The sequence below is a fragment of the Rhinolophus sinicus genome, linkage group LG03 (assembly GCF_036562045.2).
Source record: "Rhinolophus sinicus isolate RSC01 linkage group LG03, ASM3656204v1, whole genome shotgun sequence".
Classification (NCBI taxonomy): Eukaryota; Metazoa; Chordata; class Mammalia; order Chiroptera; family Rhinolophidae; genus Rhinolophus; species Rhinolophus sinicus.
Window position 1 is genome coordinate 111749147 of NC_133753.1, and position 19959 is coordinate 111769105.

The 19959-nt window shown below is 37.5% G+C and overlaps 1 protein-coding gene across 1 annotated transcript in view; it reads right to left on the bottom strand.

Moving 5' to 3' along the window:
* Positions 1–19959, bottom strand: part of CCDC192 (coiled-coil domain containing 192) — a 180664-nt gene that overhangs the window by 117158 nt on the left and 43547 nt on the right. Inside the window, 2 exon segments of the mRNA XM_074329196.1 lie at positions 2220–2276; positions 3573–3704. Coding sequence (XP_074185297.1) covers positions 2220–2276; positions 3573–3704 — 189 coding nt within the window.

The window sequence follows — 19959 nt, forward strand, 5'->3', positions numbered from 1 at the left end:
GATTTTTTCAGGAACATTGTTTTAAGAAGTGCTCATACCAGAACTAAAGAGTTGTAATCAGGGGATGATTAAGATAGAAAAAACTTGGTGGGGGTGGAGAGAGTTGTTTGTTTGCGTGGAAGTCCGAGTTAAAGCATTATGAGCTGATGAATCACACAGAGTGAATAGAGAGAGAGAGAAAGTTGAGGAGAAACTTTTGTAAACACTGTTTGATACCTCAAGTGGCATGTAGAGAATCTAATTTGGAGAGGCAGCCAGTTGTGACAGCAAAAACATGAGTTTCAGAACTGACATGTGTGACAAGTGATTTAATCTCTAAGCCTTAGTTTGCTTATCTGAAAAATAATACCCACCTTGCTGAGTTGTATTGAGATTTAAAACAGATAATATATGAAGTACCTACCACATAGTAGACTCATAACTCACTCTCAGTAAATACTATTATTAATATTATTAGATTGGTGCAAAAGTAATTGCAATTTAAAAGGTTAAAAGTAATTATAAAAACCGCAATTACTTTTGCACCAACCTAATATTTTTATTTAAATATTCTTGATGACTTGAAGTAAAACTCTGATGCTTACACGGCTATATTAAAACCTGAACATTGAAAAATTACATAAGAGAAATCTCAGTCATCGGTATCATACCCTAATACAAGGAAGCAATCCATGTTCAGACAAGCCTGGTACAGGCATAGAATTCACAGAAGCTCAGCAAGGGAAGAAGACACCACAGGAATTTCCCTAAGGCACCCATGACTCCGTTTTTTCACAGTTTTTCATGAAGAGATGCTGGATGTTATTATCAGAACCTTAGTAAATTATTGGCTCTCCCCAAAACATTCTGAGCTAAAACCCCCTGGGCATACGACTGTAGGAATCAATCTGGCATGAGGAGATATCCTCTGACAATAGTCATTATTTGGCACCCTCAGGGGCAGGCTGGGGGAGAGGCATCTGTGACAGGATACTGGACTAATGAGATATACTTCTGTCTGAATGTATCACAGTGTCACAAAGCCCGGCCTCAGCCATTTTAAGTGTCAGTCAATTGAGTGTACAAGGTCAAAAGAGATTTTGAATTTAGAGTTAAATGTTCTGCTAACTGCCACAGCAAATTAGCTTTTCTCTATCCCAGCACAAAACTGGGACAATAACTATGATTTTATCTGGATCAGCTCATTTCAAACCCCAAAAGGATGACTAGAATTTATTATTTTGCAGAGTTTTTTCTGCAGGCCTTCTGGACTGCAGCCTCTCAGATCTGATTGCTCTGAGGACTTTGTTGCTCAAATCGGCCGCTTCACAGGACTGGCAAGGGCTTAATCAAGAAGTCATCGCCTAGCACCCGAGCTGTAGATGGAGGAGATCACGAAGGATGGGGAGCAAGTCTGTGAGGAAACACTTAGGGCATCAGGGCCGATCAGATCTTTGGGAAGGACTGGTGGCAGGGCCCTGACCAGTCTACGCCTGTCAGAACACAACAACGTTGTGTCAGGAGATGCTCATTTGTTGTTCTCTGAGCAAAGACAGGTTAAAGTATAAGTGAAATTTACCCTAGAAATTTACAGGGTCTCTTTCAGGGGAGCACGTGCAGCGGAAATGGGCAATTCTATCTCCGGTTTGTTTACATGATCAGTTGCCTAAAAATCACAAGATTGAGGCAGAATGATGTATATCAAACAGTGCTGCTCAAAATAGTCCAAAGACTGGCAGCATCAGCATTACCTGAATCTAGCATCACCTACAAGGGCAAATCCTCAGGTTCCACTGTACACATAAAGGAAACAGAATCTCCAGGTAATGTGTTTTTAAGTGTTGCAGTTAATTCTTGCTATACATAAGTTTAAGAAGAACTGCTATAGGCCTGTATTCAATGTTTCTATCATTTCCACTTCCATTCATTCACCAAACTAGGAAGCCTGGCTTCCTTGTCTTTCTACGCTTCGTTTATCGTCCAATTCTCTTATCCTGATGATACCTGATCAGACCATCTGGTTATATAGAAGAGCTCAGTTCTGTAATTTTTATCATCAACATAAATCAGAATTCTTTTATGGAAAGCCACTCTGTGGAGGCAGTAAAAATAGTGCTTCTTAGCCTTGTGGTTTGGTTTACAGCAGAAAGACCGCAGTTATAACTTCTGAAGATTTCCTGTTCATGTTCAGGGTAACAATGATGTAAATTAAGGAATGAAAACAGGAGAAAAACACTTACATGTGTTGTAAGTTGCTCCTGGGAGGCTTTCACTTCAGCTTGTAATTTCTCAATGCACTGAAAAGGAGAAAAGTTTAGAAACAAAGTATATAACTCTTACTTTTACATAGTCAAAGTATTCCAGATATAAATATGTACCAGTTCTCAAATCTTGTGAATGGCGTTATCTCTGCTAGAGGTTTTAAAAATCATCATTAAAGAAATCATTGCTTCCATCCGTATCTCTCCTCTATTCTATGGAAGAGCCCAAAGACAAAGTACATGAAAGTGTTAAGAATTAGGAAATGATGGGGAAAAATGTTTGCTGATGTACTATGGGTAACGCTAATTCACTTTACATTCTATATACAGAGGGTGCCAAAAAAATGTATTCGCATTTTAAGAAAGCAAAAACTATATTAAAATTGTAATAGTCAATACATACTGGTAACAAAAGATGAATATAAGTCATATGTATACATTTTTTGGCACCCCCAGTAGATATATATGGGACCAAGTAGGTTTGTACCTGTCTTTGTAATATATGGGTATGTTTTTCTAAAAAAGAAAAAAAAAAAAAAGAAATATATATATATATATATATATATATATATATATATATACACACACACACATATACACACACACGTGTGTGTGTGTATGTGTATATGTGTATATATATATACATATGTATATATACACATATGTATATATAAAATCCATATATTGTATAAATATATGTATATATATATTTATATATACATATGTATATATATATACACACATATAGTGTGTATATGTATGTATATATATACACACATATAGTGTGTGTGTGTGTGTGTGTATATATATATATATATATATATATATATATATATAATCCTATATATATATAAAATCCTAAGGCAGATACCCATTTGGGTTGAATAAGAGACAAATTTATATGACACATATATAAATGTCTTGAAATCAGACATTAATAACTTCTTATAAAGGGATTGATTAAAAGCGTATGCCAAATTTTCTGATCCACTTGTTTTACTATGTAGAAACCATTCCTTGATTAAGTCTAACCCTGAAAACTAAGAAACATTTGTACAGTCAATACTACTTACAAAATAAATAGAATATTCAGCTAATATGGTTCAACAATTAGCTGATCAAACAAACTTTAAAAATATTACTGACAAAATTAATTTTTGTATGTGACTATTCATCAGGTGTATAATTACATTTAGCAAATACAAAATTGTTATTTACCATCTTGAACTTAAATTTGAACTTCCAACCCAGCCAGTATTGACTGCAGAATTATCAGTTCCTGTAAGTTTGGGTAACTTTTAAAATAAAGATGATCTTTCTTCTACTACATACCTGGTCTTTTGCAAGAACCATTTTTTCATACGATTCCCTACTGTCCTCCTTATGGTTCAGAGACTGTAGCTTTTCCTCTAGCCAGGAAACTTGCTTGAGCAGTTTTGATTTTGTTCCTTCCGAGGCTGAAAGCTAAAGACACTTGCTTGTCAGGGTATGTAAGTACAGTGACTTTTTAAAAGTTTCTTTTAAAGGTCCAATTTATAAATGAACCACCTCCATCAATATCTGTTAAATATGAAAATGGTTTCTGGAATATTCCTCGTATAACAAATGATTAGTATAGAGAGATAAGGAAATAATCTTAATTTTATTTATTTTTCATAATTAAGATAATCTAAGGAAGAGATAAGACCACATAGTTACAACATTTTAAGAAAGGAAGAAACTATTAAAATTGCAATAGTCAATATATACCGGTAACACAAGATGACTACAAGTCATATGTATACATTTTTTTGGCACCCCCGGTAGATAAATATGGGACCAAGTGGGTTTGTATCTGTCTTTGTAATATATCGGTATGTTTTTCTAAAAAAAAAAAAAGAAACCACACACACATACACACACACGTGTATGCATGTGTGTACATACATGCACACATGTGTATATGTACACATATATGTATATATAAAACCCAAAACCCAAATTGTATGTTTATATATACATATATGTATATACACACACATATATATAGTGTGTGTATATATAAGTATATATACATACACACACACACACACACACACACATATATATATTTATTTTGTTTCTTCCGAGGCTGAAATAATGTTTGCTGATGTACTATGGGTAACGCTAATTCACTTTACATTCTATATATCGTGTATATATACGTATATATATAAAATCCTAAGGCAGATACCCATTTGGGTTGAACAAGAGATAAATTTATATGACATATATACATGTCTTGAAATTCAGAGATTAATAACTTCTTATAAAGGAATTGATTAAAAGTATATGCCAAATTTTCAAAAACCTCACACTTTACTATACATTTTTAAACTATTACATAATATGAAAGTGTATAGATGAATAATAATATTAATAATAATTAACATTTACTGGATATATAACAGGCATTCTGTAGAACCTTTTGTTCTCATGTTTCTTTATCTCAATTCAGCTTCATACCCATGTTGCTCATGAGGAAATTCAATAAGTTCAATATGATTGTATAACTTGCCCAAGGACATGACAAGTAAGTGTCAGAACCCAAGCTTTCAGTAGTGGACAGTGAATCTGACTCCATAAACCCAAATTTGACCCCAGCTCAAGAAATGGGGCCTGATAATCACGACAGTCCCATCCTCTTTGCCACTGATTGGCTCAGGAATCAAGGCTTAAACCAATCAGAGCTTGGGTTTTCTTTGGCAACAGTTATTGAATGAGAAGATGTGATCTAATTTGGACCACTCACACTACAAAGGAGGAAGTTGGATGATTTGAAGAAGCACTCTCTTATCTACCAGATATGACTGTCACTGTAGCCATCCTACTAACATCAGGAAACTGCTTCTGTGATAAAGCCACACTCTGAGTGGAAGAATAGACGACAGAAAACACGTGGGTCTTATTGAATTATTGAAATGTTTCATCAAACAATTTTGAAGCATGTTCTATCTTGAGACTTACACTTAGTGAGATAATATTTCCTTATTGTTTAGGAATTGAGTTTTTTATTACTTGATACTATAAACACTGCACTGATACACTGTCTGATTCCAAAATTCCATGCTCTTGAACATGAGTGAGTATAAAGTCTATAGAAAAACAGCAGTAACTAACATTTATTTCGTAGTACCTGCTGGGTGCTATCTATATTTAAGTTACCTTATTCTATTGCTCAAAACCCTACAAGGAGTTTTGTTTATATTTTTTATTATTATCATTGTTTTATAGATTGAGGAGCTAGGCTCTTTTAGGGGTGAATTAGCTTGCCCACAGCTAAGAAGAGGTTGGATTTAAATCTATACTGGTGTGCCTCCAACTCTGGGTTCTATATTATATCTAAAACCTAACTCTGAGGCTGCCTGCAAAGATGAGGGCTGTGATTATTTTCCCCTCTTGTTATATGGCCTTCAGCATTATTTGTCAGCATGCTTTCTTATTTACCTAAATGAAATTTTGTTTCTAAGAACTGAGAACACTATCCTACCATCTTGCTTCCTTTTTATATAGATATCAACCCCATTTGTTTTCTCTCCTCCTGTCAGGGGTGTCTGTCTGAATATCCCTTTGACTCAGATATGCGTATCTTAGGTTTAGCTTAACTCTAAGAAACCTTGCCTTGTATACTTGAAAGTAATAAAAAAAAGAAAGAAAGAAAGAAAGAAAGAAAGAAAGAAAGAAAGAAAGAAAGAAAGAAAGAAAGAAAGAGGGAGGGAGGGAGGGAGGGAGGGAGGGAGGGAGGGAGGGAGGGAGGGAGAGAGAGGGAGAGAGAGGGAGAAAGAAAGAGAAAACTTTCTCTAGAATAAAAACAAATAAACAAACAAACCTTGACTTGGAGTCAGGAGAGCTGTGTTTTAGTCTTAACCCCCACAATTCACTGACACGATGACCTTGATACACATAGTAGGACTTTACTTTGCTACCTTTCTATATTTTCACAGGGTAGTTCTCCAATCATATGTATTCAACCTAGATTGTAAATTGTCCAGAAGGATGAATGGAGAGTTCTGTCAAAACTTTCAACAAGACACAATCAAATTGGCCAGGAGCAATCTTTGCTAAGATCATTCCATTTATTAACTTTTTAAACTATGAGTCTTAATTCTCTTATTTGTCATCACCTCACAAAAGCAGGATAAAGGAATATTATTTCCTCCTTATGTGGATACATTGGGGCATACAAAAAGATCAATATTTATCAGTTTTTGGCAAAGGAAAATTAATATTTCCCCAACCCCTTTGAAAATGGCTCATCAAATAATCTTGATAATACAAAAGGAAAGGAGAGAAAAGAGATGGGAGGAAAATAAAATAAAATAAAGATTATACATTTACATTTCTTCTTTTAATTTAAGCACCACATAAAAGATTGTGCTTTACTATGGATTCACAATGTTAACGGCCATTTTGAATTCACTCCATTGTTTTGATGGGGGAATTTAGGACTTTTCAAAGTCTGATTTTTAATTCAGATGCTGTTAGGAATGTTGCCTAAATTCAAATTCAAATTATGGGATAGAAAGCTAGGCATCAAAATAAGTGAGAGAAAACCCAAGTTAGCAGCTACAAAATATTACAATTGCATTTTAAAACTCTGGGGACCTTGGGCATTGCTTGCTCTTTTTTCCTTTTCTTTTCTGATTTACTTTTTTCATAAGAACTACTTTGTTTTACAGAGTAACTGTTTTGAAAGAGCATAGAAACAAAAGCTCAGTCCTATTTAGTATCAAGTATTTGCTTACAAAAAGGGAGTAGAAATGCATCTAGTCTTTAAACAATCAATTTTTATGTATCCTAATTAGTCACCTTTGCTGGGGCATATAGTTTACATGATGCGGGGAGTCTGATATTCTACCTTTGACTCCTTTTGAAGACCAGGCCTCCTTTTCGCTGCCCCTGGTCCTAACAAGTTTGCAGGAAAGAGGTAATTTAACAAGCATGAACAATATTTGTCTTAGAATTATGTAAAACAAAGAGACAACTTTCATGTCATACACTTGAAGTGTTAATCCATTCAAAAAATTCAACTTTCAATATGTACCCCAATGTTCAATAAAGATCATCATAAAGATATTGCAATAGAGTTAAATGTCAAAGAAAGATAAACTGTATCCATTGTACAATTTATTGATGCAGTCAAGAAAACTACTGCTATATTTTAGAAGTGTATTCAAGGTTATTGTTAAAACAAAATGACTTGAATTTCACAGAAGATGGCAGAGTGGGAAGCTCCAGAAATTGGTCCTTCCACTTAAATAACTACCGTGTTTCCCCGAAAATCAGACCTACCCCCAAAATAAGCCCCAGTTAAGATCATCAGCCAGATGGATGCATTTGGTACATTATGACGATGTTCCAGAAGAAGATGACATGACTGTATTTGAATAAATGTAGATTGTTGTACATGAAAAAATAAGACATCCCCTGAAAATGCGCCCTCATGCATCTTTTGGAGCAAAAATTAATATAAGACCGGGTCTTATTTTCAGGGAAACATGGTATTGAGCTGGCAAGAACTGTCAGAACCAACCATTTCAGAACTCTGGAGTCTAGCAGAACACTTATAACATCCATGGAAGCATTTGATGAGAAAAGAGACTGGCGTGTAAGGAAATTTCTGTCAGGTCACTGGCTAACTGCAGAGATAATGGGACAGAAGACTTTAGTGACCAGACATGACAACAAATATACATAGTCTTTGTAAAATTTGTTTGGAAAAGTAACTAAAAATATATATAACTGCAGCCCTTAACAAGAAACAACAGCAATTCTTGGGGGAAGGATGAAGAATCTAATTTCCAGAGTTACCACATTACAATATTCAAAATGTCTACTTTTCAACAAAAGAATTACAATGCTTACAAAGTAAAGTATTACCCATTTACAAAAAGGGAGAGAGGGAAAAAAGAAAGAAAGAAAGAAAGAAAGAAAGAAAGAAAGAAAGGGAAGGGAAGGGAAGGGAAGGGAAGGGAAGGGAAGGGAAGGGAAGGGAAGGGAAGGGAAGGGAAGGGAAGGGAAGGGAAGGGAAGGGAAGGGAAGGGAAGGGAAGGAAGGGAAGGGAAGGGAAGGGAAGGGAAGGGAAGGGAAAGGAAGAAAGAAAGAAAGAAAGAAAGAAAGAAAGAAAGAAAGAAAGAAAGAAAGAAAGAAAAAGAAAGAAAGAAAGAGAAAGAAAGAAAGAAAGATTGATAAAAATCATCCTTGAGGAAACTCAGATTTTGGAATTTTGGACTTGCTGAACAAATACTTTAAATTATTTTAAATATGTTCAAAGAGCTGAAATAAACCATGGGCAAAGGAGTAAAGGAAATCAGAAAAATGATGTATGAGCAGGTAGGGTATATGAATAAAGGAATAGACATTATGAAAAGAAGCCAAGTAGAAATTCTGGAATCAAGAAGCAAAATAGTTGAAATGAAAAATTCACTAGAAGAGTTCCATAGCAGATATAAGCACGCAGATAAAAGATTCAGCAAACTTGAATATAGGACAATTAAAAATACACAGTCTGAGGAGCAGAAAGAGAAAAGAACAAAAGAAGGAAATGAACTGAGCCTAAGGGACCTATGGGACACTACCAAGCATACTAACACACACATTATAGGAGCAAGTAACTGAAAAAGATGCAGAAAAGTAAAAGCTAATCAAAATGGTACGCTAGGAAAAAATCAAACACAAAAGAAGACAGCACTGGAGGAATTGAGGAACAAAGTGATATATGACATATAGGAAACAAAAGCAAAGTGGCAGAAGTATGTCCTTTATTATCAGTAGTACTTTAAAAGTAAATGGATTCGACTCACCAATTAAATGTTAGAGACTAGCAGAATGGATTTTAAAAAATGTGGTCCAGCTATATGCTGCTTACAAAGAGACTAACTTGAGACTCAAAGAAATAGGTTAAAACTGAGAGGCTAGAAAAATATATTTCCTGCAAACAATAGGCAAAAGAGAGCTGAAGTGACTATAGTAACATCAGACAAAATAAATGGTAAGTCAAAACTATTACAAAATACACGAAAGGATATTATATATTAATAAAAGGTAAATTCACCAAACATTAAAATATATGCACTAAAGAACAGATCCCCCAAATATATGAAAAAAAATATTGACAGAATTTAAGGCCAGTATTTATTAAGCCAGTAATAATTAGAGACTTCAGTTTTAATAATGGATAGAACATCTAGACAGATCAAGAAGGAAATAAACTTGAACAATACTACAAACCAACTAGACTAACCAGATGTATGCAGGACAATCCATACAACAACATCAGAATACTCAATCTTCTCAAGTGTACATGGAACATTCTCCAGGACAGACTATACATTAGGCCATAAAATAATTCTCAATAAATGTAAAAGTATTGAAGTTATATAAAAGTACCTTCTTTGACCACAGTGAAACGAAGCTAGAAATCAGTAACAAAAGGAAAACTGAAAAATTTGAAAATAAATGGAAATGCACAGCACATTCTTAAAGAATCAATGGGTCAAAGAAGAAATCATAAGGGAAATTAGAAAATACACACACACAGCATAACATACCCAAACTTAGGGGATGCAGTGAAAACAGTGCCAGAGGGAAATTTATAGCTGAAAACACCTATGTTAAAATAGAAGAAATATGTCAAATCAACGACTTAACTTTACACCTTAAAGAACAAGAAAAAGAATAACTGATGCCTGTAGAGGGAGGAAATAATAAAGATTAAAGAAGAAATAAACAAAACAGAGAATAGGAACACAGTAGAGAATCTATGAAACCAAAAGTGTGGGGACATTACTACCAACCTTACAGAAATGAAAAGGATTATGAGAATACTAAGAACAATTAGATGCCAACAAATTAGATTATGTAGATGAGATGGACAAATTCCTAGAAACATACAAATTACCAAAACTGATTGAAGAAAACAATAGAAAATCTCCAGAGATCTACAGGAAGAAATTACATCAGTAATAAAAAGAACCTCTCCCGACTAAGCCTAGGATCAGATGACTTCACCAAATATTTCAAGAACAATTATCCCACTCAACTCATCCCACTCAAACTCATCCAAAAAACAGAAGAAGAAGGAAGACTTCCTAACACATTATCTTAACACCAAAGTCAGGTAAAGATATAAGAAAAAAAAACTATAGACCAACATTTCTTATGAATATAGATATAAAACTCCTCAACAAAATACTAGAAAACTGAGTCCAACAGTACATTAAAAAGAGTATATACACAGTAACCAAGTGGGATTTATCCCACAGAGGCAAGGGTGGTTCAACACTAAGAAAAAAAATCAATTACTGTAATACACCATATTAATACAATGAAGGGGAAATACAACAGGATTGTCTCAATAGGTGCAGAAAAAATATTTGACAAAATTCAACATGATAAAAACATTCAACAAACTAAAAATAGAAGAAAACTTTCCTCAACGTGCTAAAGGGCATTTATGAAAAACCCACAGCTAACCTCATACAATGGTGAAAGTGGATAGCTTTCCCCCGAAATATGGAACAAGATAAGGATGCCTGCTTTCTCCACTGTTATTCAACCTTATACTGTAATTCCTACCCAGAACAATTAGGCAAGAAAAAGAAAACAAGATATCTAAATTGGAAATGAAATAGAACTATCTCTGTTTGGAGATATGACTATACATAAAATTTCAAACCATCCACAAAAAACTGCTAGAGCTAATAAATGAATTCTGTAAAGTTTCAGAGTACAAGCTAAACACAAAAAATCAGTTTGGGTTGGTATACACCAGTGTTTTAAAATGTACGTTTTATTATTATTCAGGTATAGTGAGGCCAACAGATCAGAAGGTGATTGCCATTGAAAAGATAGTTTGTTACTGACAGTTCCCGGGGGGAGGGCTCATGTTACACTATGGGGGCCATACTTAATTGGGGTGTCACATGGGGAATTACTATGTGATAGGAGGTAAAGGAAGAAAGGGAAAAATGTGGGCAAGAGCATTTATTTTAGTTTTTGTGGGAAGGAAGGGGTAAGTCAGGTATGGGGACAAAGCCAGGAGTGCAATTTCTAGGCTCTCAGCCTCACATAGAAAGGTGCTGGCTCAGGTAGTAAATGGCCATCAACTGTGATTGGATGGCCATCAGCTGTGGCTAGTTGGCCGTCAGCTATAACCAGTGAGCCATTGGCCACTAATATAACTGCTGTGGCTTCGCTAGCAGAAAATGGGGGCTGGCAAGAAGATGGTGGCTGAGCTGGCAAGCACGGATTGCAGTTAGGATGGTGGGTTGCGGACAGTGTGGATCCAGCCTCCAGTGAGACTACAGTGCCGCCAGCGAGAATACAGTAGTATGACTCCCCTATCTATGGCTCTGCGGGTGTTTCTTTTTGGCCTCACCATGTCCTGAGTTCTTATGTGGGGAGCAGGACCAGAGACTCCGCAGGCTGCCCCGCATGACAAATGTCGCAGCGAGCAGGATATGGTGCCTGCCAAAGCTCTCCGAAGGACAGTGAAGCAGTTTGTGCATATGAACACTCAGTCTCAGGAAGACCATGAGGAGCAGCTGCCGGAGAGCTGACCCCCGTGGAGGGGTGGAAAGACATGGATGGTTCCCCAACCAGCAAGCGCCGGAGAAAGCAAAGGACATTGTGGCCCTGTGGGCTGGAAGGTGCTTGCTGAGGTAGCCTGGATGTGGGACTTGTCCCAGGAGGAAAAGCTTGCTGAGTCCTCCATGGGAGATGAGGGTGAAGTCAAGGTCATTCCTCACCCCCAGAACAGCCCTGGCGAATGACTATGGACTATGGGGAATTGCCTTCTATCCCTAATTTAATGGACAGCTTGACTGTTTGCTTGGTAACATACCACTATGTAGTGGAACTGGCAGATGTTTGCTTTTGTGTCTTGACCGGCCACCATTGAGAATATATAAGCACCTTGACTGTGAGCCGCTGTTGTTCCAGCACAGTATCCTGAGAGGCCCAGAGAGAGTGGCAGTGCCCTGAGAGCCCTCACTGTGCCCAGAGAGAGTGGCAGTGCCCTGAGAACCCTGGCTGAGCCCAGGAAGTCTGGCTGTGCCCAGAGAGAGTAGCAGTGCCCTGAGAGCCCTGGCTGAGTCCAGGAAGTCTGGCTGTGCCCAGAGAGAGTGGCGGTGCCCTGAGAGACCCTGGCTGTGCCCGGGGAGACTGGTGGTACCCTAAGAAGCCCAGGAAGTCTGGCTGTACCCAGAAGAATTGGTGGTAGCCTGTGAAACCCTGGCTGTGCCCAGAGAGCCTGGCTGTTTCCATGATATTGCATTCACCTCCAGGCTCCTCTCACAGAGCCCCTCGCGGAAGACGCTTGTTGCGTAACTAGTGAGGCGAGACCTTGTAGGGGTGGAGTGTGGGGACAGAGCCAGGAGTGCAATTTCCAGGCTCTCAGCCTCACATAGAAAGGTGCTGGCTCAGGTAGTAAATGGCCATCAACTGTGATTGGATGGCCATCAGCTGTGGCTAGTTGGCCGTCAGCTGTAACCAGTGAGCCATTGGCCACTAATATAACTGCTGTGGCTTCACTAGCAGAAAATAGGGGCTAGCAAGAAGATGGTGGCTGAGCTGGCAAGCACAGATTGCAGTTAGGAGGGTGGGTTGCGGACAGAGTGGATCCAGCCTCCAGTGAGACTATAGTGCCGCCAGCGAGAATATAGTAGTATGACTCCCCTATCTATGGCTCTGTGGGTGTTTCTTTTGGCCTCACCATGTCCTGCATTCTTATGTGGGGAGCAGGACCAGAAACTCCACAGGCCGCCCTGCATGACATCAGGATAAGCAGGATTAGGACTGGCTAATTTGAATGACTTCAGTGGGTTCTAGAGCACATTGGGTTTGAACCTAGTTGTCTGGTACCCGGACCTATAGTGATTAGGGCAGGAAAACAGTGGCCCTGAGTGTGACAGCCTGATAGAAACAGTGGTGGAGGTGTGGACTTTGGATTGATTAGTTTGCATATGAAAGGAATGCAGACAAATCATTTACTCTCTTGAGGAACTGGCTAGCACTGGGGGAGGCACTCTCCAGGGTCAACAAGTCCCCATATGTGAAATCATCTGAACTACAGAAAATAAAAGGCATGACTAATACAACCAGAAATGAGCAATCCAAAAAGGAAATACAGGCATATTTGGAGATATCGCAGGTTTGGTTCCAGACCACCACAACAAAGCAAATATCACAATAAAGTAAGTCATGCTTTTTTTTGTTTGTTTGTTTCCCAATGCATATAAAAGTTATGTTTACATTATATTGTAATCTTTCAAGTGTGCAATAGCATATGTCTAAAAATCAAATATATGTACCTTAATTAAAAAAGTACTTTACTGCTAAAAAGCACTAATTGCCATGTGAGCCTTCAGCTAGTTATAATCATTTTGCTGATGAAGAGTCTTGCCTCAATGTTGCCTCTATTTTGATGGTTGGTGTGGCTGTGGCAATTTCTTAACATAAGACAGCAATGAAATTTGCCACGTGATTGACTCTTCCTTTCATGAGGATTTCTCTGTAACATGAGCCGCTGTTTGATACCATTTGACCCACAGTAGAACTTCTTTCAAAATTGGAGTCAATTACTGCTGCTTTATCAACTGAGTTTGTGTAGTACTCTAAATCCTTTGTCGTCATTTCAGTAATCTTTACAACATCTTCACTAGGAATAGATGTGTGACTCTTCCTTTCACTTGGACACTTAGAGGCCAGTGTAGGATTATCAATGGGCCTAATTTCAATATTGTTGTGTCTCAGGGAATAGGGAGGCCCCAACAAAGGGAGAAAAATAGGGGAACAGCTGGTTGGTGGAACACACACAATATTTAATGATTAAATTTGTCATCTTATGTGGGCATGGTTCATGGCAACTCAAAATAATTACAATAGTAACATCACAAATCACCATGGCAAATAAAATAATAATGAAAAAATTTGAAATATTGTGAGGATTACCAACATGTGACAAAGAGACACAAAGTATACAAATGCTATTGGGAAAATAGTACCAGTAGACTTGTTTGACACAGGGTTGCTACAAGACTTCAATTTGTAAACAAATGTAATATCTGCAAAATGCAATAAAGCAAAGCACAATAAACAAGGTATACCTATAAAGAAAACAATTCTATCCACACTAGCATCCAAAATAATAAATTACCAAGGAATAAATTTAACCAAGGAGGTACAGGAGTGATATGCTGAAAACTACAAAATATTGCTGAAGGAAACTAAAGGCAACCTAAATAAATGGAAAGATATCCCATGTTCATGGATTGCAAAACTTAGTTTTGTTAAGATGGCAATAATTGCCATAGCAAACTACAGATGTAATATAGTCCTTATTAAAATTACATTGACTTTCTTTGCAGAAATGGAAAAGCCAGTCTTCAAACTCGTGTGGAATCTCAAGGACCCAGAATAGCCAAAGCAATCTTTTAAAAGAAGAACGAAGTTGGAAGACTTACACTTTCCAATCTCAAAATACTCTAGAAAGTGACAGTACTCAATATATTGTCATACTGGCATAGAGATAGACACATAGACCAATGGAATAGAATTGAGAGTTCAGAAAGAAACAAAACATCTATGGCCAATTGATTTTCAACAACAGTGCCAGGACCATTTAATAGTTACAGTGTCTCTTCAACAAATGGTTTTGGGACAGCTGGATAACCACATGCAAAATAATGAAGTTGTACCCTACCTCACTCCATTTACAAAAATTAACTCAACATGGAGCTAACTATAAGAACAAAAACTATAAAACATTTAGAAAAAAGCAGGGAGAAACTTCAAGTCCTCAGATTTGGCAGTGGATTCTTTGACACTAAAAGCATGAGAAACAAAATAAAAAATACTTAAATTGGACTTCATCAAAACTAAAAAAGTTTGTGCAGCAAAGGACATTATTAAGAAAGTGAAAAGATAACCTATACATCAGAGAAAATATTTACAAATCATATGTCTGATAAGGATTTAGTATCCAGAATATATAAAGAACTCTTACCATCCAACAGCAAAACTACAATCCAGTTAAAAAATGTGCAAAGGACTTGAATAGACATTTCTCCAAAGAAAGCATATAAAGAGCCAATACACATGTGAGAAGACGTTCATGAGCCTACCCTCCCAGTGCCAGGGAGATGTCACCATGAAGTTTGACACCTTCCTGATCTTGAAAGGCAGCAATAACTACAAATGTCACTTTAATGTCCCCTCACACATGTACAGGAAGATCATGTCATCCCTGTTCTGCAAGAAGCTATGGCAGAAGCACAACATCTGCTCATGCCCCTCTACCAAGGTGATGAGGTCCAGGTGGTTTGAGGACACTACAAAGGTCGGCAAATCATCAAGGTAGACTAGCTGTACAGAAAGAAATGTGTCACCTACATCAGTTGTGCGCAGTACGAAATGGCTAACAGCACAGCTATCCATGTGGGCATTCACCAAAGCCAGGTGATTATAACCAGGCTAAACTGTACAAAAACTAGAAAAACATTCTTGAATGCAATTGCCAAATCTGGACAATTTGAAAAGGAGAAAGACAAATATACGGAAGAATTTATTGGGAAAATTGAGGAATGAATATAATCTGTTGTGCAACCAATTGTTTAACTGTAGATTTTTAGCTTTGTGTGTATCGCTTTGAAACCTTTTAATATATCTTTGGAATGTTTAATTTACTTCCCATTTTGTTATTGATACGGAACTTTATAAGTCTACTTTTGCAATTTTGATTAATAATTTTATTTTAAAAATCGTAAAGGTTTCTTAATTTTAAAAATAGTCAACATCATTGGTCATTATTTAAGGAAATGCAAATCATAACCACAGTGAGATTCTACTTCACAGTCACTATGGTGGCTATAATTTAAAAAGTGGAAAATAGAAAGTGTTGGTGAAAATGTGGAGAAATAGGAACGCTTGTACATTGCTTGTAGGAATGTAAAATGGTACTGCTGTAGTGGAAAACAGCTGGGTGGTTCATTAAAAAGTTAAGAAATAGAATTACCATATAGTCCAACAATTCCATTCCTAAGTATGTACCCAAAAGAAAGGAAAGCATATATCCACACAGAAACTTGTATATGAATGCTTATAGAAGCATTATTCATAGTACCTAAAGGTAGAAACCAAAAATCCATCAAGAGATGAATGGATAAACAAATTGTGTCGTATACACACAATGGAGTATTATCCGGCCATAAAAAGGAATGAAGTACTGATACTTGCTATAACTTGGATGAACCTCAAAAACATGACGTTAAGTGAAAGAAGCCAGACACAAAAGGTCATATATTGTATGATTCCTTTCATATGAAATATCCAAAATAGGTAACCCATGGAGACAGAAAGCAGATTAGTGGTGGTCAAGGATGGAAGGAGTGGGTTATGGGGAGTGATTACTTAATAGGTACAAAGTGTGCTAGGGTGTAGAGAAAGCGTTGAAACTTTGGAGAGGTGGTGGTTGTACACCATTGTGAGAACACTAAATGCCACTGAATTACATCCTTTAAAATAGTTAATTGTATGTTATGTGAATTTACCTCCATAAAAACAAAATGACTTTCTAGTTAGCTCTCAGTGGTCAAGAAAATGGTTAGCATCCATGTATTACTGAACGTTAGAAAAAAAAAATTGGATTGTCTGGTTTCATTTTAAGGAACACAAATATCAGACAAGTATTCAACAATGCCCTGAAATCAAAATATTATATTTATCTCCTTATAAATCGACTTTCCTCTTCTCTAACTATTTATTCCTCTCTACTCTTTTCTCAAACATCATACTATTTCTGTCTTAAAAATTCCACCTCCCCACCCCAAACGACCACATCATCAATAATTCACCGAAAAAATAGCTGTCAGATGGCTACTCCCTCACCTTCCCACCAGCCAATACATAAACCTTCCTGCAGCAGACACTGCTAATCTGTTTCCCAACAGTTGTTTGCCCATTTATCCCTGGCTACCAGACAGCCAGTTTGGATTAGCTAGCAGCCATGTGTTAGGGGAGCTTGGCCTTGTCCAGTCCGAGGGAATGAATCACAATTGAGCTAAGCCAGTGATGTTGGTCTCTTTCCCAGGTATAAAAGAGTATTTTAGGCATGGCCCTGCAATCCAGTAGCGAGGCCTCTAAAGCCTGAGGAGAAGGATTTTTACAGATTTTTTAAAAAGACACGCAAGAGGAAGCACATTCATTTTCCTCAGGATGTTTTGACTGAATATAATGCTTAAAATTCCTGCAGATATCTCACAAGTATGACACAGTTAACACTGAGGATGGCAGAGCAAAGGATGGCTAATAACTGTTCTTGAGGACATTCTTGAGTCACGGAATTAATGAGCCCTGGAACTGTTCCACCTCTGGACTTACTCTTATGTGCGCTGGTCGCTGGCCTTACTACATTACTTTAATTTGGTTTGTGTAGCTTGAAGGGGAAAGCACCCTTGTTGAACAAATGGAGAAGATGTTTCTTCTGACTATCAAAGGCCAGCCCTTTCATGGGCTTTGATTCCCATCTTCTCTATCAGTCACAAAGGTTTTCTTCCGTAATTTCTGCACACACCTCACACCCACCATCCAGTTCTGCGTTATCTATCGCACCCTTTCTGGATGATTCTATTTAGCATATAAACATGTTATAGTGATTTCCATGTATGAAAGCTGTCCACTGAACTCTCCCCACCACCTCCTCCAATCATCCCATTTCAATGCTGATTTTCCCACTCAAACATCGTAAAATGAGTGCCTACTCATGCTGTTGTCAGTTTCTTACAATATTCTCACTCTTTTTTTTTCAATTAAAGTTTATTGGGGTGACAATTGTTAGTAATGTTACATAGATTTCAGGTTCTCACACTTTTTTTTAAAGCAAAAAAATTTATTGACTTTTATAATTGGGGAGTCAGAAGTAGAGTTTTGTTTCACTCACAACTAGATTCCACAAACTCAAAAGAAACCATAGTATTCGGTCTCTTTTCACCTCTATGTCTTGGTTTTGGCCTCATTATTTCCCAGTACAGGCAAGCTGTCTTCACACAGGCTGTTACCTATAGCCTTCCAGCTTCATGACCTCAGCTGTCAGACAACGTGACCTCTAGTAACCAATTGAAAATGACTGCATTTGGCCCCTTCTTGTTCATATGCCCTCTCCTTGGTCAGTCTTTATGGTCAGGAAAATGGGATAGCATATTGACTGGACCTAGATCACATGCTCAAAGATCATTCCCTCTGGCCAGGAACACTGTGATTGACAGCCAGAGAAGTATTGCAAGATTGAAGCCAAGAGAAAGAATTCTCCAAAAAATGGTAGACATAAAAACAGAGGCCAATTAAATATCACCTCTGGGTGTTCAGCACAATTACACTCTCATGTTCATAAGTGCATGCATTACCCCAAATGCTCCTACCTAATATGGTGCATCTATTGTACATTAACCAAAAAATGCACTCACCCCCCTCCCAAAAGGAGACAGCCCAAAGTCACATGAAGTTCCTGCATCTAGCCCCACATTCTGATCTCCAAATTATGTGCTTTCCTCCCTGACTCAAATCCAGAGGAGGCTCATCATGATACGGCAGCTAAAGACAAATTAAACACGTCTCTCTCTAATATGTCTAAAATACAGGAAAAACAGGACAATCACAACATAATCCCCCTTTAGAAAAAGGGACAAGGGAAACAACTTACAGGTGTCGCAGGCCATTGCAAACACCACACTCTACTCGTCAGCCTGTCCTGGCAGTGCAGTGACCTGACTCAGGGAGACTTCTTTTTCCTTTTCTCTTATGGCTACAATAAAGAAAAAGGCTAGAGGACATTTCTTTGGTACTAAGTTGGAGTTTGGGGTATGTCACTAATGCCTCTATTTGTCAGGACCATTTCAGTTATGTTATAGAAACACAATGGAAATTGGCTTAGATTAAAGAGAGAAATAATTGGTAAATTTAACTAGGAAGGAGAGGCACCTGGAGAGGCTGTCTCAGATTCTCAGAATTCTCTCACTCTACCATCGCCCTGCCCCCCAGAGGCTGGGGAAAGGGTTGCCCTGAATTGCATTCCTCTCCTAACCTCTCTTTAGTTGGCTTCTGCTCTCCACTGCTCTACGGAGGCTTATCTTGTCAAGTTCCTATTATTCTCTTTTTAGCAAATGCAATGAACAAATTTCTGGTCATCTTATTCAACCTCCCAATAAAAAACACTCTCTTCTTTCTGCTTCCAGTACACAATTCTCTGGATTTCTTCTTGATTCTCAGTTTCTTAGCTAGAGTTTCCTTTTCTCCCAATCCTCTAAATATTGAAATCTGAGAGTTTGGTCCTGGACCCAACTCTCTCCCTTATCTACAATCATTCTCTAGCTGATTTCATTAGGTGCTGTGGTTTAAACACTAGTCACATGTTTATGACTCCCAATTTTTTACGTATAATCACTTAGCTTCAGGTGTGTGTGTGTGTGTGTGTGTGTGTATGCGTGTGCGCGCGCATGTGCAAATCTACTTAATATAAAATGGAAGTAGGCATCTAAAAATTAATGTACTCAAAATGAACTCCTCATATATATTTCCCCCAGACTTCCCTTTCTCAATAAATGGAGCCACTCACCCATATGTTTAAGCCACAAATATATTCAAAACTTCTCTTTTCCTCACCATTCACCCAATGCATCACAGAGTATAATTATTAACACCTCCCCAC